The sequence below is a fragment of the Mesoplodon densirostris genome, chromosome 16 (genome assembly GCF_025265405.1).
Source record: "Mesoplodon densirostris isolate mMesDen1 chromosome 16, mMesDen1 primary haplotype, whole genome shotgun sequence".
NCBI classification, from domain to species: domain Eukaryota; kingdom Metazoa; phylum Chordata; class Mammalia; order Artiodactyla; family Ziphiidae; genus Mesoplodon; species Mesoplodon densirostris.
Window position 1 is genome coordinate 87,325,641 of NC_082676.1, and position 22,458 is coordinate 87,348,098.

At 63.9% G+C, this 22,458-nt stretch overlaps 1 protein-coding gene across 1 annotated transcript in view; it reads left to right on the top strand.

Annotated features, from left to right (window-relative positions):
* The window catches only part of MAD1L1 (mitotic arrest deficient 1 like 1), a 321,496-nt gene that overhangs the window by 272,823 nt on the left and 26,215 nt on the right, over positions 1 to 22,458 (top strand). The window contains exon 17 of the mRNA XM_060077985.1: positions 14,336 to 14,526. Coding sequence (XP_059933968.1) covers positions 14,336 to 14,526 — 191 coding nt within the window. The remainder of the gene's footprint in view (positions 1 to 14,335; positions 14,527 to 22,458) is intronic.

Sequence of the window (22,458 nt, forward strand, 5' to 3'; positions counted from 1 at the left end):
GGTGGGCCCGGTCAGCCCGCTGGAGTGGGTGCGAGGCCGGGGCGCCAGGGTGAGGCCCCTCCTTGGCTGCTTCCAGGCAGTGCGCTTTGTTGCAAACCGGTTGGCATTTCAGTCAGTGTCCCTGGCCATTCCCTCTCCGCACTGTTTGTTTATTCTCGGTGTCAGGTAATAAAGGGCAACACCATCAATTAGGCCTTTAATTGGAGTTGTAAAGAAGGCGTGTAATTTAATCTCTGGGTTTGCAGACGGTCGAGCAGAGGAAGGGGCGGGGCGGGGCAGGGCGGGGCGGGGCGGGCCCGCCCCCGCCCCCGCCCCCGCCCCGCGCTCTGCCGCGCCTGTTCCACACTAACCGTCCTGGTGGCCCCGCCGCTTGGACTTGGGACCGCCGTGTCCCGGGCCCCGGGCAGACCCGAAGCAGCCTAGTCACCAGCCCACCAACATGCCCCACCCAGCCCTCCTCTCCACCGCTTCGGGGACAGAGACAACGGCCAGGGCAAGGCCGCCCGCTCAGGAGACCGGAGGGTGGGAGCGTCCCTGGCAGAAGCGGCCCCACTGGGCCTCTGTCTAGAGAAGAGCTGTGTCTGCAGCATCAGTGGGGTCCCCGTGCGTCCCTGTCGGGATCCCAGCTCTCAGCGTGACACCCCCCACTTGGTGTCCCTTGGGCATTGCAGAATTAGCACGTTGGGAACTGAAGTCCCCAGACTACAGTGAGATCCTGCACACACACCAATCAGAACCGCCCAGATCCAGACGGTGACGACAGCAAAGGCTGGCAAGGGTGTGGAGCGGCAGGAACCCTCATCTGTGGCTGGTGGGGATGCAGAATGGCACCGCCGCTTTGGGCGCCAGCTTGGTGGCTTCTTACCAAACTGCCATATGATCCAGCAGTCACTCTCCTTAGCATTTACCCAAAGGAGTGGAAAACTTAGGTGTCCACACGAAAACCTGTAACTGCCAAAACCTGGAAGCAACCGAGATGGCCTTCAGTAGGTGACCAGATAAATAAACTGCAGTCCATCCAGGCAATGCAATGTTATTCTCGCTAAAAAGAAAGGAGCTATCAAGTCATGAAGAAGATGGAGGAAACTTACATGCATGTCACTAAGCGAAAGAAGCCAGTCTGGTATGACTGCAACTATGTGACAGTCTGGAGGGGGCAGATGAGTGGTGGCCTGGGCTGGGGTGGGGGGTAGGTGGAGCGCAGGGGAGTTCTAGGGCAGTGCAGCTGTTCTGTGTAACATTGCGGTGGCGAGTGCATGTATTACACGTCTGTCCAAACCCATCGGAGGTGCAACACCCAGAGTGAGCAGTAATGTCAACTATGTACTGGGGTGATCTGTGCTGAGTCAGGGTAGGTTCATCAGCTGTAACAAATGCACCCCTTCTGCCGGGAGGCCTGTGTGTTGGTTTTGGGGTAAATCTTTGTAGCTTCTGCTCAATTTTGCTGTGAACCTAACACTCCTCTAATAGTCTCTAAAAAAAAAAACGAAAAAAAAGAAAGAAAACCTAAACTCCCAACCTTCACCTGTTTTGCGTGTACGGTTACTTTTAGTAAATGTACCGTGTTGTGCAGCCGTCCCTACAGTCTAACTTTGGAACATTTCCGTCAGCCCAGAAGGATCCCTTTTCCCGTTCGCAGTCAGTGTCTGCTCCCCCTGCAGCCCTGTCAGCCGCTGACCCGCCTTCTGTCTCTGGATGGGTCCTTTCCGGACACCTCACAGAAAGGGGGTCCCGCAGCACATGGGCGTCTGTGTCTGGCTCCACCGCCTGGTCCTCCCTGTCGCGTCATTTCTCCGTGTCATGGGCAGCGCTCCTCTGCATACGTGCGCCGTGGTGTGTGTCCCTAGTCAGCTGGTGCCCACGTGGGTTGTTCCCACTCCTGGGCTGCTGGGAACATTTGGACCCGAGTCTGTGTGTGGTCGTAGGTTTACGTTCCTCTTGGGTGGCATGGAGTTGCTGGATTCTGTGGTAGATGTAGGTTTAACTCTGAGAAACTGCCAAGTGGTCTTCCAAGGTGGCTGTGCCGGTTTGCGTGCCCCACGTGCGTGTCCCTGAGTGCTTCTGTGCTTCCTAACGTCCGTTCCTCCCCGACTGATTAGAGCGTTGTCACAGGTGTGAGTGGCATCTCGGTGTGGCCGTGTTTCCCTAGAGACTGGCGACGCCCCGCACATTTTCACCCGCTCACCGGCCATCTGTGCATCTTCCCTGGTGAAACGTCTATGGGAATCTTTGGCCCATTTTCCAACTAGATTGTTTTCTTCTAATCATTTTCTTAATGCTGCCTTTCGATACGCACAAGTTTTTTATTTTGATGAAGCCTGATCTGTCTATTTTTTCTTCTGTGCTTAGCGCTTTGTTTGTCCTGAGAGATCTTTGCTTCCCCCAAGGCTGTGATCTCCTGCTTTCTCCTAGAGGCTTTTACGTGAAGACCCATGGTCCCGTCAGTGAGTTTGCACACGTGTTGTGAGGGGGCAGGGCTCGTCTTCCCACCCGGGTGTCCGGGGATCGCTTTGAGAATCAGTCGCCGGGCTCAGCTTTGGTCTAGAGTCTCTGCCACGTGGCCCATCTGCTGCATCTGCGCCAATACCTGCCACCTTGACGGCGTGAGGCCCCCAACCTCACTGTTCTTTTTGGAGACTGTTTGCATCTCCAGGTACGTTTCTGGGTCGGGGGCCTCCCTTGCTTTTCTTGGACAGTCCGAGCACAGTCCCACCTCAGGACCTTTGCACTCGCTGTTCCTCTCCTGGACAGCCCCTCGTGCACTCCCTGGCTCCCCTTCTGGGTGAGGTGCCCCTGGCTTGTCCTCATGGCTGCCCCTCTGCCTGCTTTCTTGTTCTCCATGGTGCTTACCGCCTTCTGGAATACCGCCTGTCTTACCTCTTTACATTGTTTTTATCTGTGTCCCTGGTTGGAATGTAATTTCCATCAGGGCTAGGTTTTTACCTGTTTGTCCAGACTGTGTCCTCTGAGCCTAGAGTGCTGCCCAGTACACGGGACACCCTGGGGTGACTGGCCGAGCACTGCCGGGTACACGGTGCACCGTGGGGTGACCGGCAGCTGTTCCTAAAGTTCTGGTGCCGGGGCTGCTCCCATCATTTGCTGCTGCTGCTGGCAGGGAAAGCGCGGCCCCAGAAACGCAGAGGTCTGGCTGTCCCAAGCCTCCCAGGTCAGCGCCCTATGGCCGCCGTGACAAGTCACCACTCACTGCGTGGCTTAAAGCAACACAGACGTGTGATCTGACGGTTCTGGGGTCTGAAGTCTCACTGGGCTAAAACCGACAGGGCTGTGTCCCTCCCAGAGGCTCTGGGGAGAGCCCGTTTCCTGCTGATTCTGGCCCGGTGGGGGTCTACAGGGGGGCTCCGAAAGCCCTGCCGGCCTTGGGGGGGCCCCCGGGAGGATCTCCCTCCCCCCTCACCTTGCTGTGCTGGATGTTTGTGGGTGCTGGTGAGGCCATGGCTCTTCGTGGTCGGTGGGGGCGCCTCTGGAGAGGTGGGAACTGGGCAAAGGTGGAAGGAGAAGACGGGGGTGGGTGGGATGGCTGCATTGGCGGCATCTTCTGCATGCCGGTGGGGGAGCCACGGGCTGTCACAGGGTTAGTTGTCGGGCAAAGCCCCACGCCCTGCTCCAGGAGCGAATTCACACAACCTGGCTTCTGGTCCCGGCTCCGCCACCAACAGCTGTGTGTCCTCAGGCAAGCCACTTGATGTCTCTGAGCCTCGGCTTCCTCCTCGGGCAGAGGCTGACGCTGAGCCTGCACCGCCTGCTGCGCTGGGCAGTTGTGAATTATGAAATGGGGCCCTGTGTGCTGGGACACCAGGGCCACTGTCAGGCTAGAGGGGGGCAGGAGGGCCCCCCTGTCCTTGATGGTGAAGTGTGAACCACCCCGGGGAACCTCCTTCTGCGCCCTCCAGGCTGGGCATGTGTGTCTGGCACGTTACTTCTTACGGGCAGAGCCCAGGCACTTTTCGTTGATTCACTCCCCATCCCGGACCCTGTCTTCCTGGGAGACGTTCTCCCAGGCCTGGCTCTGCCGGGAAGCCTGCATCCTTGCCCCTCTGCATCCCTCGGGGCTGCCTGCCCTGTCCCCGTGTGCCCCGGCCACCCCTCCTTCCAGAGCCCACGGCCAAGCGGGTCCTGAGGTCCTCTTCCTTTATCTCCTGCCATCCGAGGAAGTCATCCCAGTTCGGATCTGAGGCCTCGCTGCACACAGTAGCAGGTTTTAATAGACTGCCGCAGCTCCAAAGGAGGGAAAGAGAGAGGATGTAGAACCTTGTCTTGCCGAAAGCAGACAGATTGACTCGAAAATGACTCAGTCAATAAAAGATGAGCTCTGAAAAGGCTTCCCTCTCTGAGAGGAAGCTCGCCTTCCAGGGAATTCGTTTCCTGTGAGCCCCCGTCAGGAATTAATAATACGTGCAGCGCGCAGAGTGGAGACGGCTCTAGAGCCTCCTGCAAACATGTCCCTGTGCTCCGTCCCCACCCCGAGCCAGCAGGCGGGGCCCCACGTACTCCTGCTCACCAGAAACCTCCGCCTCTGCCCAGGTGGCCCCTGGCAGCCCCCCTGCAGGGGCACATGGAAGTTGTCAGCCACGTGTTCAACAGCAGGGTTCTCCGGTTCCGTCTCGGGGTCTGTGATGCCCCGTAGCTGTCATGTGCCTCTCCTCTGGGTGGTTTCTGGCTCCGGCATGTGTGTGAACGTGTGTGGATGCGTGTGCGTGCACACGTGTGCATGTATGAGTACACACGTGTGAGCGCAGCTTCAGGTGGTTTGCCTTTGATGGCCTGAGCCTCAGTTTCCCCATCCGTGAAGTGGGGACGCACGTGGTGATAACTTCGTAGGGTCATCCCAAAGCCTAAGATGAGCAAGCGCGTGCAGAGTGAATCACATCCGCACTGGACGAGCGTCTCCCATTCCTGCCGCCCAGGCAGCCATAAGCCGTGCAGCCCAGGTCCCCGCCCTTGTCGGGGTGCTTCAGTCGGGAGAAATGGGTGGTCAGCACCCAAGCAGGTGCATAAGTAACGTCAGAGGGTAGTGAGTTCCATGCAGATACCAAGCACGGGGCTCCCCGGGGCCCTGCTGGTGGCCTGGGCAGGAGGCCAGCCTTGGTGACCGGGGTGGTGCCCAGGGTTCAGGGCGGTTCCTCACAGCGGTGCTGGCGCTGCCCGGGGGCCTTCGGGGGCCGGTCCCGACCTGAAGGCCTGGCTTGAAATCCCGCTTCTCTGCTCTCTGGCTGGGTGACGTCAAGCCGGGCACTGACCTTCTCTGGGCCTTTCCCCATGTCTGTGCCCCACTCAGGGCTGTTCTCAGCCCAGGTAAGCACCAAGCTGTGACCTTCCATCCAGGCTCAGCTGGTCCTCCACTCCCAAAAGAGCCAGCGAGGCAGGGGGACGGGCCATCCTCTGGGGCCTTGGCTGCTGTGTCTCAGCAGTGGGGGAGGGAGTCTTCTGAGAACACGGTGTCACGTCAGCGCGGCCTGTCCCCGCAGGACTCTCCCACCCCATGATCTGGTGGGCTGTAATTGCGGGTGTCTTTTCAGATCATTTCTGTGCAAGGTGACAAGCTGCTTGCGCGAGTGAGCAGTTAATCACACAGAGATCTCCGTCCGAAAGTCGGCACTGTGCTTACCAGGGCGGCCGTCTGCCAGGCAGCCTGGCGGCGGGCACACGCGCTGCTCATCTGCATGTAATTCCAGGGCTAGCGTCTCCTCTCTTGTGTGAAACGTGCAATTTCCGGCCCAGCGGGGAGCACGGGCTCGTGATGGAGAGACTGTTCTGGGCCGTCTGGCTGCAGGCAGTTCAAACACAGCCGTCCCTCTGGCGGCAGGAGGCTCTGGCCAGCGGATGTCAGGGTCCTGGGCCCCTGTCACTGAAGCCGGCTGCGGGGGACGGTGGTGCCCCGCCGTGCCCTTTCTTGGAAAGGCCTCCTTGCTGAGCGCTGCGGGGGGAGGGGAGCCGGGGGCCACGGAGCTGCCCGGCCGGCTGGCCCTGGGCCCCTCGGCGCCTGCCAGCCACACGGGCTCCTCCCCTCCCCTCTCCTCTCCCAGAAGTGGACCTGGGACAGGAGGCGGCGTCCAGGAGGACCGGCAGGAGGCTCGGGCCACGTCGGGCGGCAGCGCAGCTCTGCTGTGAAGGTGGCCCACCACCTCCTCCCTCTAGGTGGCCAGCCGGGCCAGGGCTCTCACCCAGCCACAGTCCTGCAGTGCCGGCTCCCACGGTGGCTAATAAAATTGCATCAGTATTTGACGTCTAATTATTAAATACTTAAAAATGTAAAACTGAAATAGTTTAGAAGTTACCAGACGTGGATAATTCAGCCCTGGCAGCGTGGCCCCGCTCTGGGCCTGAGCAGAACCAGCACTGCTCACTGCCTGCTGCCTGCCGGGGGGCCCGGGCTGCTTCCCGGGGGGCCCGTCAGGCGGCCGGCTCCTCCACCCGGGGAAGCGAGGGGCCAAGGGCGCCTGAGGCAGCCCCTGTGGGCGGGCGCCTCTTCCATCCAGGTCAGCCTGGGCCCCGTGAGAAGGGTCTGCGTCGCCCCGACACCCCTGGGGGTGCTCCCGTCCTGGGGCAGGGCCCCTCCCTGGCCTCTGTTTGCCCGCAGGGACCGACTCCCAAGCACCCTGCTGCTACGTGGGGACACGTTTTGCCCGCACCCCCTCGCAGCCTTCTCCCACCCCAGTGCCCCACCTCCAGCAGCTGTGGGGTCCCGCGCGGCCTTGCTGTCCAGTCCCTGGCTCCGCTCCACCTGTGTGCCCGTGGTCCCCCCTCTTTCCCCCTCAGCGCCAGCACCAGCACCTTAAGGCCCAACTCGGGACCTGATCCCACACCCACCATCCTCCAGGGCCCAGAGCTCACCCAGGAACCTGGCCGCACCCCTGCCTACTCAGTATTCCCACAGCCAGTCTCCTGTTGGGACCCAGCATTGACCTCAGGAACACCCGAGGCCCATGGGCCCAGAGTCACCCGCTGGCTCACCTTTGGCAAGGTTGTTGATGCGCTGTTGGCTGCCAGGGTCCCAGGAGAGCAGCAGGGCCGTGGCCGCGGCGCCCAGGTCCAGCAGAGGCAGCAGGGAGCACTGGTCCCGAGGGCGGACCAGCCTCGGTCTCCCCATCACGGAAGCTGTCGCTCACCCATCCCCCTTGTGGACGTGCTGAGGAAACGGAGGCCGCGGAGGACGAGCCTGGTGAGCGTCCGGAGGTGGGCCGCCACCACTCCCACCGTGGCTGCCCCTGCCGTGCACCGAAGACCCCTTCAGGCTGCAGGGACGGGGTGCACGTGGACACGAGAGCCAGGGGTGCCCGGAGACCAGAGAGCAGAGGGCGGGGGGTCAGAGGCACCCCGACCGCCTTCGTGGCCTGGGGCAGAGCTGGGAGCTGGTGGTCCTGGCTCTCGGGAGAGCGGCCAGTGCGCCCCCCGCCAGGCGCCCCGGCCCGCCCCGCAGCCTTCCCCCCGGCCGGTCCCAGAGTCCTTGCTCTTGCCGTGCACCACGTTGGGAAGCAGCCGCCGGCTCAGCCTGGGCTCAGAGGGCTGCTCTTCCCAATGGGGATGCGTTCGTCCTTTTGTCGTTTTTTTTAAAAGAACCTGAAAATCTCAGCATTGCCTAAGTGTTTTTTATTCACTTTTCAGAAAGAAAAATGACTCTGTCCCGAGTCCCCAGAGGACAGTTTCAGAAGCTCCTAGCTCCTGATTTCCAGCCTCTTAAACAGCATTACTGCAGGAGCCCAGCCTAGATGCGCAGCCCGCAGGGGCCTGGTCCTCAGCCAGCACAAGGCTGGTCCCTGTGCCTATGACTGGGCTGGTCCCAGCTCCCCTGCTGTGGCATCTGCCCACCACTGGGGGTCCATTTATGGACTCATCCAGGGAGGCCAGGGGGGGTCCAGTCTCAGCACCAGCCACTCTTGGTGACATCAGTGCCCCTACCTGGCCTGGGCCCCCCAGGCTGCCTTGGGCTTTCATCACTCATCATCTCAGGGACGAAAGCCCTTTTGGAGCCCCTGTGGTCACCACGTGCCTTTGTCATGACCGTGGTCAGCCGCGGCGAGAACAGGCGTGGGCGGGAGGGGCGGAGGGAGGATACCCTGCCTTCTGCCTCGATGCTGAGGGTTTTCCTCCCTGGGACGTGAGGAAGCTGACACTGCGGTGGCCTTTCCTCCCTGGCCACCAAGGGGCTGGGAAGGTCCCTTTCATGGTAATAAGAAGCCAGGTGCTGACTGTGGACTTGGAGCTGGGCAGACGCGGCCCCGCCCGCTCCCCCAGGCCTCGTACCCTGTGTCTGAACGCTGTGTGCACATGACTCTCGGGTCCTCAGGCGGGCGAGGTGCTAGCTCTCTTGTGCACATGAGCATGCACGGCCATACACATGGACACGCACACACGCGTGTCCCTGCCTCACTACACCCTGTGTGGTTGTCTCCCCTTTGGTTGGATCAGTGTTCAGCACTTGGGATCCGCAGACTCTGTATGTGTTTCTTACGGCTGGAACGCGTGGCGTCTCGTTCCGTGGCCACAGCTCCCGTCCGGGGCGGCTGTCGTTTTGTCGTTCTGGCCACCACTCGCTGTCCACTTCGTTCTCTCGGCCCTGGTTCTCACCTGGACGTGTCTGATGCCTCTGGAAGCCCTGGCCGAGCCGTCACTCACCTCCTGGTGCTCAGAACACAGCAGGCCGCCCATCAGCTGGAGGCCTGTGTTCTCGTCCTGGGTTAGGGCCCGTTGGCGTGTTCTGAGCCATCGCCACGCTCTGTCTCTTGAGCCCGGGGAGACGCGGCCTTGGCCTCTGGAGGCTCTTGTGTGGTTTCCTTGATATTTTCTCTGTCCCGCCTTCTGTAATCTCTTCATGTAAGGTCCCTATTGGTTGGATGTTGGAGCTCCCAGAATCTCTTGTTTCTTCTCTTCTTTGCTGTTTTCCACCTCTGTTTCTGCATTTGTCTCTGGGAAGCGTCTTCTGCTGTGTCTCTGAGCCCCTCCGCGACGCCCACATGACCCCGACCCCAGCGTGGGGCGGCTCTTCTCTCTTCCCGCCAGGTTCGTAATGTCCTGTTCGTCCAGGCTGTTTGATTCTTTACGTTAGGAGCTTCCCGCTGCGTCTGGTGACCCCTGGTCTGTTTCTGTGGAGGACGCAGGCCGCTCTCCAGGGCTCGTCCGCAGCTCCGACCCCCCTCCCAGAAGGGCCGCCGCCCAGCTGCTGGGGGGCAGGGGGTGCTCGGCAGGGAGCTCAGCCGCCAGACTTCCCTATTCCCCCACCCCCGCCAGGCGCAGAGAGATACCCGGCGAGGTCACTCCCTCTGGGCCGGCCCGGCCGGCCGTGGTGACTGAGGGCAGGGCGGGGGTGTGGGTCAGTGGGGTGGAGGAGGGCGGCCACAGGCGACTCCGGGCAGTGTCTTGCAGGTTGGCCTCTCAGGAAGCGAGCGTCTGAAAAGGGCCTGTGCGCGTGGGGTTGGACTCGGGTCTCCTCCCTGCGGCGGGGGAGGGGTCTTCCCTGGGGCAGGAGGAGCCGGGGGTGACCCCTCGCACAGACCCTCAGACCCCCAGTTCCTCGGCCGCTCCCACTGCTGTGCTCCGACCGCCCCCCAGGGCTGCTGACCCGTCTGCCTGCGCCCCCGTCCGCTTCTCCTCCTTGGAACGCGTGTCTCCCCTTGTCCACCGCTGTCTCCCCTCCCTCTCACGGCCTTTGCAGGAGGGAGAGCAAGGATGGACACACGTGCTCGCAGATAAACCCATGCGTTCCACTCGCTGAGTCGGGGGCAGGGGCTTGCTCGTGTTTAAACTCCTTCAGGGTCGTCTTCTGGGGTGTGGTGGAGAGTTTGTGGAGAAGCGGTGTCTTCCACACCACAGGCTCCTTGAGATGCCTGGGGACACGGTCATGGCCAGAGGACCTGGTCCTCCCTCCCGAGCTCGTAGCTGCTGGAGGAGGCGGACGTTGAGCAGAGAGTGTCTTAAAATACTCTGTTGTGCTACGATGACCACCGTGATGGGAAAGGTGGCGCCCGCTGAGAACAAGGCAGGAGGCCACATCCCCTCCGTGGGGGATAGATGGGGGTTAGTGCCCAGGTGGGAGAGGCCACCCAGGCGCCTGCCACGGCCCTGAGGCGGGAGCAGGGTGGCGCCTTTGGGGTGCAGCAGCCAGTGCGGGTGGACGTGGAGGGGCAGAGGCCGGGGGCTACGGTGGGGCTGTTAGGCCACAGCTTCCCTTAGGAGCTCAGAGTCCTGTCCAGATGACTTGGGCCTCATGCAGGACAGGCTGGCCCTGGACCCCGGGCAGAGGGTGGAGTGTGAGCCCCGAGAACAGAGTGGCTGGCCTGGGCCAAGGCCCCTCAGAGCTCGGTGGCCGCAGCAGGAGGCCTCGGGCCTGGAGTCTGGCGACCCCGGGTTCCCGTCCCAGCTCTGCGCTCTCCCACGCCAGCTGCCTTCCCCACAGGGGGCTGGGCCTGCTGCAGCGGTGGGAGGGCGGGGGGCGGCACTTGCTGTGCTGTCAGAACCCTCTGGACTCTGACGTGGGTCAGGCCAGCCCGCCAGCAGGGAGCCGTGGCCTTGAGGGGTCCCAGGACGGAGGCGCTTGGAGCAGGCGGTGCTGCTGGAGGTCTGTCTGTCCACGGGGCACAGGAGCAGGGTGGGCTGGCCAGACTGGCATAGGCCGCCCCGTGGGCACGGCTCAGGCCCCCTGGCAAGGGGGGACTCGGATGAGAGGACCGCTGGGCCTGCCCCTGAGAGCCTCGCTCACCTTTCAGAGCACCTCTGCGGCTGTCTTGTCTGCACGTGCGTCTCGGCCCTCCTGGGAACAAGAGGGGTGTAGTGGGCAGTGCTGGCTGTTGGCTTCGCCCCCCTCTGAAGGGTCTCCATCCCAGAGTATGGGCCAGCGAGCCGGAGTCTGACCAAGCGCAAGGGGAGCTGCTGCCGGGGCCGGGCCGCCCTCGGGACCCGAGAGCGGGAGCAGAGACCTTTTCGCCGCTGCCCCCTCCGCGCCCTGCCCTCTGCCTGCAGACTCACAGAAGGAACTTGAATGGCTGAGGCAGGTGCACTTTCAGTAAAACAGGCACAGCAGGGCTCTGCAGAGGCCCGGCGTGGCCGGCTGGCCGGCCGTCTGCCTGCCCCTCGTTTGCTGTGCCCACCCCCTCAGATAAACCAGTCTCCAGATTCGGGGCCGGGACCTGGATCTCCGGAGCCGTGTGCCCACGAACGCGTCTTCATCCTGGCAGCCCTGCCGTCGGGTGCGGCGCTCTCTCTTACGTAACGGAGCGCAGTTTATCTTTGAGCTGCGCGCTTCCCGCGGAGCTTTCGCAGCTGCCTCCTTCGATTCCAGGAGGGTTGGGGTGGATGACGAGGAGGCACGGAGGTCAGAGCCATGCCAGGGCCTCTCAGACGCGGCTGGAGGGGGGCCAGGGGCCTGGGCCGGAGAGCGGACGGCGCTGCCCCTTGACCTCCGCTCTGTCCCGCCTGCGCCCTGGGGCCCGTGCTCCACACCTGGGCTCCCGGTGGTCGAGTCCGCCCTCCCTGACGCCCACTTGTCCACCGGCCTCCCTCCTCCCTCCCCAGGGACTTGCAGAGAGCCCCGAGAGGGGCCTGGGAGGGAGAGGGGCCTGTGGGCGGGGGGGTGGAAGAAGGTTCGGCTCAGAGGAGCGACGGCCAGCAGGCTGGAGGGCAAGATTCAAAGGGCAGGAGAGGCAAGAGAGGGCCCGGCCGAGTCTGGGCCGGTCACGGGGGCCTCAGGAACATCTCAGTGCAGACTGGCTCCCTGGGCTGGCGGGGAGGGCAAGGGAGAGGAGGGGAGGGGCCCTTGGCTGGGCCCAGGCGTGAGGCCGTTGGACCCCAGTGTCTGGTGACACCGTCCCCAGCACAGCCGAGTGGGCTGGGACGTACACACGGCAGTGAGGTCTGGGGTGGGTGGCCCGGGAGCTCAGCGGAGCCACTTGTCTGCCCGCGCGTGGCCATTGCCAGCAGGTCAGGTCCGAGGCTGGCCGCCAGGCCTTGATGTGACAGTTGTGAGTGGCCTGCCAGTGGGCGCAGACTGGGGTCACTGCAGGCTCCGGGCGCCTCTGGCCTCTGGGACCGCAGAGGAGCGCCTTGGCGGTGCCCTGCGCAGGCCTCCGTCCCACGAGGGGAAGCCTCAGCTCGCTCTGGGAGGGGCTGAATCAGAGCAATGCCACTTCCAAGGATGAAGGCCTATCTTTTACTTATTTAATCCAAACCACTTTGTGAGTTATTCATTCACATTTATGTAAGCGATTGAGCTACGAGGATCGTAGGAGGAGGGCAGGACACGGACTTTGCCCCAAATCAAAGTGGCGCTCATGATCCCTTCCCTGGACTTGCCGCTGGGCGGGCTTTGCTGGAAGCAGCACCCCTCCTGCCCCACGTGGACCGGGCCACCGGGGCCAGATGCCCTTGGCCTCTGGCAGCCCCTGTGACCTGGAGGAAGCCCCCGCAAGCCCCACATTCTGGCCCCGCCTCGTGGGCTCTGAGGGCCGCGCTGGGCACAGGGCGTGAAGTGCCTGCCAGGATCCCAGTGCCGGCACGTGGCAGGTGCGCAGAGCATGGTCCCCGAGAGCGGCAGGTGGCACATATCCCCCGAGTGGGGAGGCCCTGTCTGTCTGTAGGAGTCTGTGAGCTGCGGAACAGGCGGCCTTTTATGCCTGAGGGCAGAGGGGACGCTCCCTTCTCCAAGGTCGGGCTGCATTTATGACCAAACTTTAATTTTTCGCCATTGGGTCCCTGAGAGGTACTCAAGGCAGCACCGTCTGACACGGGACACGTCACCGCACGTGCTCGGTCAGTGAGTTTTTCCTCCTGCTGACACATCCATCCTGGGTGGTCTGGCTGAGAGACAAGGGAAGAACCTGGGGTCAGAGCCGCCAGTTACCCTTTGGATCTCATAGTCCGATTACTCGACTGATCCAAGGCTCCGCACCCACGTCCCCGATGGAGCGGCTCTCAGCTCCGGAACAAGAGTGTCCGCAGGGCCGCTGGGCCGGGTGATGGATGGGGGCGGTCCGGGCAGGGCGTGCGGCAGGCGGCCGGCCAGCCAGAAGCACAGGCGCCGTGCAGAGGCTGCGGGGCGCAGTGCTGGCGTCAGAGCTGGGGGCGGCCGGTACCAGGCTCTGCCCCCAGAGCTGCAGGCTGTGCAGACAGGACCTGGGACGTGTGTGCAAAACCCTGGCCCGCTACAGAGTGTGTGAGAGGCAGGGTAGTAATGTCGTCGGGAGTGTGGTCCTGGGGGCCGACAGCCCCACCTGCGCCGTGGATCGGCGGCCAAGTCGTCGGTCGCTTGTGTCCACGCTTGTGAGCCGGAGAGACCCTGCACCCGCCTCGCGGCCACGTGGCGGCAGCAGAGCCTGTTGGGGCCTGTCGGGTAGCCGGACGGCCCCCCGGCCCCAGTCCTCAGCCTCCGGCCCTGTGGCGTCTACCTTGATTGTCTAGAACGGGGCGGGGGGTCTCTCTTGCCTGGAACGCAGGCTCCTTGCAAGTGACCCTGACTGCATCTGCTCGTCTTAAACCAGCACGAGACACACTGGGTCCTGCAGGCCAGCGTGAGGAGGGAGGACGGTTGTCCCCACCACGGGGTGGGAAGGGCAGGGCTCACACCAGGCTGGCGGCTCGAGGCTGGGGTTTTCCACACCCCCTGGGCGGCTCCAGGTGGGACCACCAGGAAGCACCTGGCCTCGGAGGCAACTCGTGTGTGCTGAGTGGAGCCGCCTCGCTACTTAACCGGGGGATGAATCAGGGTTTAATTACCGGGAAGGCACCTTGGGTGGAGGATTTGTGGGAATTGCTATGTGCCTTCCCGATGGCTTCACACAGCTGGTTTCTCCCTGTGCGGCTGTACACCTGGCAGGGGCAGCAAGTGGGCCTGAGGGTGTCTGTCCTGAGCCACCCAGTTAGAACAGGGCTGGGGGGTAAGGGATGGTGGGCCCAGGGGTGCCCTCGCAGACCCCACCACCCAGGGAGCCTGTCTTCTCCCAGCGGTCTGGCCTCTCGGTGGCCAGCGGGGAGCCCCAGGCAGCGTGGTCCACATCTCCAGGTGACCTCCACTCGCGCGGCCCCCCTGCCCCCGCTGCCTCTCAGCTGGCTGGACATCCAGCCCCGGCAAGGACTCGGCTGCAGACGGGGAAGCGTTTGTCGACTCGTCTGGTTGGTGTGGGCAGACCGAGGGCCGCAGTCTTGGGTTGAGGGTCCCCATCTGTGCCCCCGCCTGGAGGAGAGGGCTGAGCCCGGGCTGCTTCCCGGCTTGTCCTCCCCGTCAGGAGCCGCGTGCAGCCTCCTCGCCCCTCCGCCGTCGCCCCCTGCCCCTCTGTGTCTGTCCTTCCGAGACTGGCTGGGAGCTGACTGCCTCCCTCTCCCCCCTCAGAGCTGAAGAAGCAGGTGGAGAGCGCGGAGCTGAAGAACCAGCGGCTGAAGGAGGTCTTCCAGACCAAGATCCAGGAGTTCCGGAAGGTGTGCTACACGCTGACGGGCTACCAGGTGGACATCACCACGGAGAACCAGTACCGGCTGACCTCCATGTACGCCGAGCACAAGACCGACTGCCTCATCTTCAAGGTAGGACGCGGCTACACACAGCCGTGTGCACAGGACGCCGGCCGTCCCCCCGACAGGCAGCCGGCCTCCCCGAGCTTGGCACCGCAGCCCTGACCCCTGCAGGAGGCGTCCGCCCCCAGGCCACGCATGGCCCTCCTCCCTCGGCGTTGGCCCCGTCCCCTGGGGGCAGGAGGGCTCCAGCGTCAGCAGTGCCCGCGGGAGGGCTGAGTAACGGGGTGAAAGTCAGGATCGGGCCAGGGAGGTGCCCCCGGCGCTGCCAGGCATGCAGCCGGACGGCGGCAGACAGGCCGAGGGAGGAGAGCTGCCAGACCTGTGCCGCTCCCGCGGCCGAGGGCCGTCAGCCTGGGGGGTCCCCGGGGGAGCTTGCTGGGGCCGAGAGGATGGGTTTGGAGCTGTTGCACCTGCTGGCGGGAACTCTCAGCAGAGCACTGACATCTCTACTTGCTGGTCCCCGAGAGCACTGAGTGCCAGACAGGAAGCACGCTGTCCACGGCTGCTGTCCGCCCGCCGGCTCCGGGCAGGTGCAGGGTGTGAGCCGAGGACGGGGAGCGAGCCAGAGAGAAGGCGAACAGGGCAGGCGGGCTTCGCCGTGCAGGGCGCCAGCAGCCCGTGGGGGAGGGGAGGTGCGCTGAGCCGCCCCGGCCTGTGGCAGGTGTGACCCCCTTGGCCAGCTCACTGGACTCTGTGGGACTCGGGGCCCTTCCCACCCTGGCCCTGGGGCTCAGAAGGGCTTCCCTGGAGAGCCGAGCCTCCGTGGAAGGGTCTCGGGTGAGCTGGCGGGAGCTGCATCCCAGCCCTGCCACCTGAGGCTGGCGCACAGGTCCCCGTGGCCGCGGACCGGGCTGGGGAAGGATCTCAGGTCATGGCGGTTGACTTTATTTTCCCAAAGGTGATTTTTCAGGCAGGAGGAGGGTTGAAGGCAGAGTTAGAAAGAGCTGCGTGCTGTTGCAGGTGCGGGCCCGCGGGTGTGTGCTGGGGTGATGGAGGGTTTGGGCTCAGTCCCCGGGCTCTGCTCAAGGAGATGCGGCCCGGCCCCTGCTGCCGCGTGGGTGGGAGCTGCGTGCCGGAGCCGTTCCATTGAAGGGAAGGCAGGAGCTCAGCTCCAGCTTCTTCTCACAGGGCCTGGCCCCCTTCCTCCCTGCTTCCCCCGAGGAGCGGGGCTGGAGCCTTCAGAGTGTTCCTGGAAGGACTGTCCCGCGTGAGCCGGCAGCCAGGACGCCTGTTGAGCTGAGCAGGTGGTTGGGAGTTTCCAGACGCTCCACGTGTGGGCAGGCCATGTTCATGGCCTTGCTTCTCCTCCCTGCCGTCCTGTCTGCTGTGGTTCACAGGAATTTTCCTCCCCTCCCCTCTAAAGCCCCGGGGAAGGAGAGCGCCCCATGGCCAGAAGGAGGAGACTGACCCTAAGAACGGCCACAGGGCACAGCTCTGAGCCTGCGGTGCCCGGCGGGCAGTCGGGTTTGCTGGCCGCCCCTCTCCTTCCTGCCTGGCCTTCCTTGGGGCCCGGCCTAACCCAGGGCCTTGCAGGATTGGACTCGGGCGATAGGCAAGATGCCAGACACAGATTCTAGAGTGTGTCACAGTGAGCTGGAGGCCGGCGTGGCCACTGTGCCTGTCTTAACTGCTGAGCTGGAGTTTCCAAACCTGTAAACCGGGGATGCAGTGACATCCTCTTGCGGGGGCACACACAAACCCGTAACCCTGTGAATGCACGGTGTGGCCGGGCCACCACCCCGCTCCTTGCCAGTCCTAGATTTACTCGCCCCGGTCTCCTGAGGCCTGAGCCTGCCTCGGCTCCCGCCGCAGTGAGGGCTGCGGGCACGGAGGCCGGGCTTCAGCACGTGGCTGCCCCCAACTTGGTGTCCCCTCGGGGAATGGGCACATGCTTTCCCCACGGGGCTGGTCCTGTGGGTCGTGGCCCCAACGAGGTCTGGCTTATGTGAGGGCGCCAGTGCCCCTGGGGCCCTGCTGTGCCTTGCGCTGACCTGTGGCTCTGAGCCGCTGTCCAGGCCCTGCTGACCGCTGGTGTTCAGGGACGGGCACTCTCTCCGCTCACCGCCCAGAGCTGTAACCGGTGCAGACGTGGCACCGAGTCAGGAGAATCCCCGAGGCTGGAGCTCCTTCCCGCGGGCACCGTCACCCAGAGTCACGGCCGTGAGTCCGGAGAGGCCCAGGCGGGGCCCTGCTCTCTGGGACACCAACGGGACCAGGGCCCAGGGACCCGGCGGGGAGGTGACCCCTTTCCCGTGCGCGTGCACCCACCCGTGTGGAGGGGAGGTGGGGAGCAGAGCAGGGTCCCTGGGCCCTCCACGAGGCGGGGTGCCTTTGTTAGAAGTAATGAACCAGTAGTGGTGTGTTATGACCGTAGAGTCCATGGTTCACCTCATGTTTCGTACGGTTCTGTGGCTTTTGACAAACGTGAGCTGTCACGTCCCACGGAACACTTGCATGCTGCCCTAAACACCCCCAGCTCCGTGGTCTCTCACTGTCTCCGTAGTTTTGCCTTTTCCAGAATGTAGTGGAGGCACACAGTCTGTGGCCTGCTCAGACTGGCTTCTTTACTTAGTGATTCACACTTGAGGCGCCTCCAAGGTCTTTTCTTGACTCGATGACTGATTTCTTTTCGCTCTGAGTAATTTTCCACTGTCTGGACGGACCGCAGTTCATCTGTACATCACCTGCCGAAGGACATCGTGGTCGTTTCCAGGCGTTAGCAGTTATGGGTAAAGCTGCCGTAAACAGCTTTAAAAACTTTTTTGGCCATTTATACACGCAAGCTCATTCTTAGCTCACAGGTGGTGCAGAAGCGTGCCAGGAGCTGGATTCGGCCCACCGCCTGGGGCTTCCTGCCCCGGACACGCTGCTTTTCCACTCAGTGCTCCTTCCCTCCGACCCTCACAGCCCAGCTTGGGCGCGGCCTCCCGGAGAAGCAGAAGCCACCCTGGCTCCCTTCATTCTCAAGCCTGGCCCCAATGAGAGCCCATCCTCGGGGCCAGGCCACTCCCAACACCTGCCAAGGAGCTGGTCTTGTTCGGGGCCTGGCCCCGGGTCCAGATTGGGCGACAGGTTCATGAGGGCCCAGGAGCAGGGCGCAGGGTGAGCGTGAGGCCGGAGAGCCTGCCCTGGTGGCCCCTCATCACATTTTGCTGTGGGTCATCCTGGGCAGTGCGTCTGCTCCTCAGGGCCTGGCCCTCAGCCCCGTCCGCATCTGGTGTGGCCCAGGACTGGCAGTGGTCAGTGTCTGCCGGACGGAGATGACTTTTGGGGCATGGCTGTGAGGACGCCCCGTCAGGTCGTGGGACGGCACTGGACTCGGGGCCAGAGCCACGGAGCTGTGGCACCTTCACGTGGCTTCGTCCGTGTGCCGCCAGGGCGCTTGGACGTGTGTGTAGGGGACCCGGCGCTCAGACACGTACACCTTCCCCATCTGCTTCTGTCCGGTTGTGCCCAGGTCAGTGCACCTCCTGGGGGGCCCCACGGGCACCTGCTCCTGAGAAATCAAAATACAGGTTTGGGGGAGCGCCGAGGGGTGGAGTCCCTGAGCGGCTTTCTGAGGGTGCGAAGTACAGGTGGTAGGGAGGCGGCTGGGAGGGTCCCGACCCCCCAGGAGCCAGGCAGCCCCCAGGCCGTGGGTCAGCCCTACCCATCTCGCACCCAGAGCTTTCCCCGCACGGACAGACCGGCAGAGATCCTGGTCCCGCCGTCTGGAATCTTTGCCTGCCCCCCGGGGCCCCGCGAGGCGCTGGCCTGAGGCGGAGGGGACTGGGGTCCACACAGACCTGAGGCCCTGCCCCTCACAGCCTCCTCCAGCACATCCCTGCTTGCTGGGCCCTGAGGACGGGCAGAGCCGGGTCCGTCCCAAAGTCGTCCAGTTGTCAGGGGACAGAGGCTCAGGCTGAGGCCCCCCGGGGCCCTGCTGCCTGCCCTGGAAGGGGCTGGGCATGCAGGCTCCCTTGAGCGTCCCCGGCTCCCCTTATTCAGGCGGGCCCTGCCGGGGGCACGTGGACACAGGCCACCTCTGCTGCCTCTGGACGTGGGCGTGAGCCTCCAGCCACCTGCTCCTTCCTTTTGAAGCGGCTGGGAACGAGCAGAGCACGTGTTTGCGGGCCTGCCCTCACCACGCAGGGAGCAGACCCCTTCCGCCATCCTGGCTTACAGGGCCCCGCACCCCGTGGGCCCCGCCCTGGCACCAGGCACTGGGACAAACCCCTGCCCTCAGCGTCCTGCCTGCTGGACACAGGTCACCAGCCTCCTGAGCTCCCGGGGCAGGGTGGGAGGACCGAGATGGGCATCCCCACGGAGGTGACGTCAGGAGGAAGGGAAACTGGGGGGCGGCGGAGGCGTCAGGGGCCTCCCGGGTGTCTTCAGCCCTGACCCGTGCCTCCCTGGAGAGAGTCGCCCAGTCCCCGTGGGCAGGGCGGGAGAACGGCACAGCCAAGGCCGGGACCAGGCAGAAGCTGGAGCCGTAGTGCAGGCGACCACTTGGCCTGGCCCAGGTGCCTGGCGCAGGGCTGGGGCCGGAGCAGGTCAGCAGGAGGGGAGCCTCGGAGCTGCCGTAGCGACAGCTCTTGGCTAGAGGTGGGAGGTCGCAGGGGCTCAGAGGAGCAGGGATGCCTCATGGCCCCCGGGCTCCCCTCGGCAGGTGCTGACCTGGACCCCGCCCCCCACGCGAGGCCTCTGGACACCGTAGCAGCCGCGCGTCGCTGGGGCTTCTCCTTGTCCGGGAACGCCTGGCCTCCACCCAGCGCTCACAGCCGCAGGCTGGGACTTGGAGGCTGGCGTTATGCTTTCTTCCTCTTTCTGCATGGCAGAGAGTTGGGACAGCGGCTCCTTGGGGCGAGCTGAGAGCAGAGGGCCTATGATGGGGGGCACTGTGGCCCCGGCCTCTCGGTGGCTGAGCGTGGCCGACCAGCCGTGTCCGGGCGGCGAGCAGGTGGCAGGCAGCCCCTCGTGGACCTGGCACAGGGACTGGCCCCTGGGGCCGGTTCCTTGGCAGGTGGCTTCCTGGAAGCTTCATCCACAGGCTGGGGCCTTCGTATCGGGAGAGGGGCTGGTCCAAAGCTGGGACCCCCCTCGCTGAGGCTGGGCAGGGAGGTCCTTCCCCCTCTCCATTCTGCCGTCTGTCCCAAGAGCTGGGCGTAGAGTCCGTGGTTTGACGGAGGGCAGGCATTGGTAGCAGTGACTGATGCAGTGGCCCCCCCAACCCTGTCTGTGCACGAGCACCAAGATGACCCCGGGAAGGAGGCGGGAGGAGGCTGGCTCCGCAGGCACCGTTTCCCCACAAGGACTTCGGCCCCAGCGGCTCACACCTGTTGGACCCCAAGCCAGCGGGAGGCCTGGCCCTGGCCGCTCCGACCCCCAGGCCACTCCCTGGGGTGCTCTGGGATCTGGTGGCATCTTGTAATTGAATACAGTTCACCTGTGATGGGGCCGAGGAGCAGGCAGGTGAGATGCAGGTGTGGGTGACTTCCGGGCTTCCCGGGGCTGGGTGCTGGCTGGGCTCCCAGCCCCACGCTGCCCCTGGTGGGCACTGAGGCAGGGGCTTGGGTCTGGGGGGGGGGTGGGCTCCAGCAGGCAGGCAGGCGAGTGGGGCAGGCGGCCCTCCCCTGCCCGGCAGCTGCTGGCAGGTCCATTCGCTGAAGAGGGCCATGTCCCTCAGCTCTCCCCCTGGCCCACCAGCCCCACCCCAGGGTGGAGACGGCCAGCAGAGTCGAGCCAACCCTGGGCTTAAATCCCAGCAGCCCCTCGGCTGAGGGCCCTGGTCTCCCCGGAGGTGCTCGTGAGGGGCCAGGCTTGCAGTGCCAGTGGCCGACGGCCTCGGGCCAGCTCCTGGGCCGGGAGGCCGGCGGGTGTTGTTTGGCTGTAGCCCTGCCCGCGTCAGGCCTGGGATGTGGTCTCGCCCAGCCTCCCCACCCTCCGTGGTTCACCTCCGTGTTCATAGAACAATCAGTCCTCCAGGTGCTCAGACTTACCTGGTCTCCCCTTCACCTTACGGACGAGGAGGCAGACCTCCCGGGAGGGCAGTGACCCCGGTCACTCCACGCCGAGGGCCCAGGAACTCGAGTTGGAGTGTCTGTTCTGAGTTGTCTGAGGGACAGGGAAAGCGGGCTTTGCTTTGTCTTCTTTTGTTTTTGAAGCGGAAGCGCTGGCCCTCAGGGCCCTCGGCCTCTGCCTCCTCATCCATCCGTAGACCTGACCTGACTGTGACCCGGATCGTGCAGGGTCCCTTCCCACCCAGCTCAGCCCAGGAGCCAGCCTGGGTGCCATCCCCTCCTGGGCTGCAGTGAGCACGGCGCAGTTAGCCTCCAGGCCCCCAGCCGGTGAGGAGCTGGACAGCGGCCCCCAGACTCAGAAAGCCTAGGGGCTCCCAGAAAGGCTGCCCCGGGAAGGAGGGCCGATAACCCGGTTGTCTTGATGTGGTTTTCCCATTGCCCAGATGACATGGTTCACGGACCAAACCTCTGCTCTGACCTGGGGCCCGTCACAGGCTGCTTAGGGACCATGTCTCCTTCAACAGGCCTGGTAGGAGGGTGCGGGGCCTTGCAGTGGCCCAGCTCTGGTCTCCGCACCGCCGGCCAGTGCCACTGTGCGGTCAGCCGGGGCCTGGCTCAGAGAGGACGGCGAGCCGGCCCCGCCAGGAAGTGGGGGGCTGACAGGTTGCGCCGGGGGCCCGGCTGGGCAGACGGCGTCTTTTCTCCTTGGCTTTCTCCCCTGACAGGCGGTCGGGACCGTTCACGGGCTCCTGTCTGAAGGAGCCGACGTGTGGAGCCTCCAGGCTCTGCTGTAACAATGAGCTCGACATAGACGCTGTAATTTGAACTTGCCTGTCTTGGCTCCGCTGAATTTCAAGTGCGTTCAACTCAGAACGCGTGCTGGCTTGAGAGCCTCTCGAATAGTCTGGCTGGGCGGGCGTTGCAATGTCTCAGGCTGTTGGAGGGGCCACACAGAGTGCTCTGGCCGCGTCCCATCTGCCCGGACACACCTGTCTACTGGGAGGAGGGTGAGAGCCAGGGCTCAGCTTTATCTGGAGGGCCCCCCAGCAGAGCTGCCGCTGCCCGTGTTTGCCGGGCCCTTCTGTGGTGGGGGGTGGGCTTGAGGGGGGGGGGTCTGGAGTTAGGTCTGGGAGCCGGGGGGATCCCAGGGCACGGCCCTCAGCACAGGGCAAGGAGAGGCTGGCAACATCGGGAGGAAAGTTGACAAAGACAGATAAAGAACCGGGCAACAGGCTTCCCTGGTGGCGCAGTGGTTAAGAATCCACCTGCCAATGCAGGAGACACAGGTTCCAGCCCTGGTCCAGGAAGATCCCACGTGCCACGGAGCAACTAAGCCCGCGTGCCACAAGTACTAAGCCTGCGCTCTAGAGCCCACGAACCACAACTACTGAGCCTGCGTGCCACAACTACTGAAGCCTGCGAGCCTAGAGCCTGTGCTCCGCAACAAGAGAAGCCACCGCGATGAGAAGCCCGCGCGCCGCAACTAGAGAAAGCCCACGCGCAGCAATGAAGACCCAACACAGCCAAAAATAAATAAATAAATTTATCCATAAAGAAAAGAATCAGCCAACTTGGCGTAGAGGGAGTGCTGTGTTCGGGCTCACTGGAGGCGGTCGGGAGGAGGCTGACCAGGGTTGGACTACGTGACAGCGTCTCCCCAAGAAAACGAACCGTTTCCTTCCTGTGTCCCTGGGCCCACGGCAGTGGGAGGCAGCACACTGCAGTGGAAGAGCTGGTTTCAGTTCCGTCATCTCGTGCAAAGGCCCTGTGGTCCAGGAGGCCTGGGCAGCCTCAGGACCGAAGCAAGGCCCTGGGGCTGAACCCCAGGGGTTGCAGAGGAGCCTGGTCTATGGGAAGGCTGGTGAGGGCTGCGGCCTGGAAGCCTCGGCAGCGTTGGCTCTTTGTCCCAAGAGCGGTGCAAACTCATCGGGAGTTTTTAAGA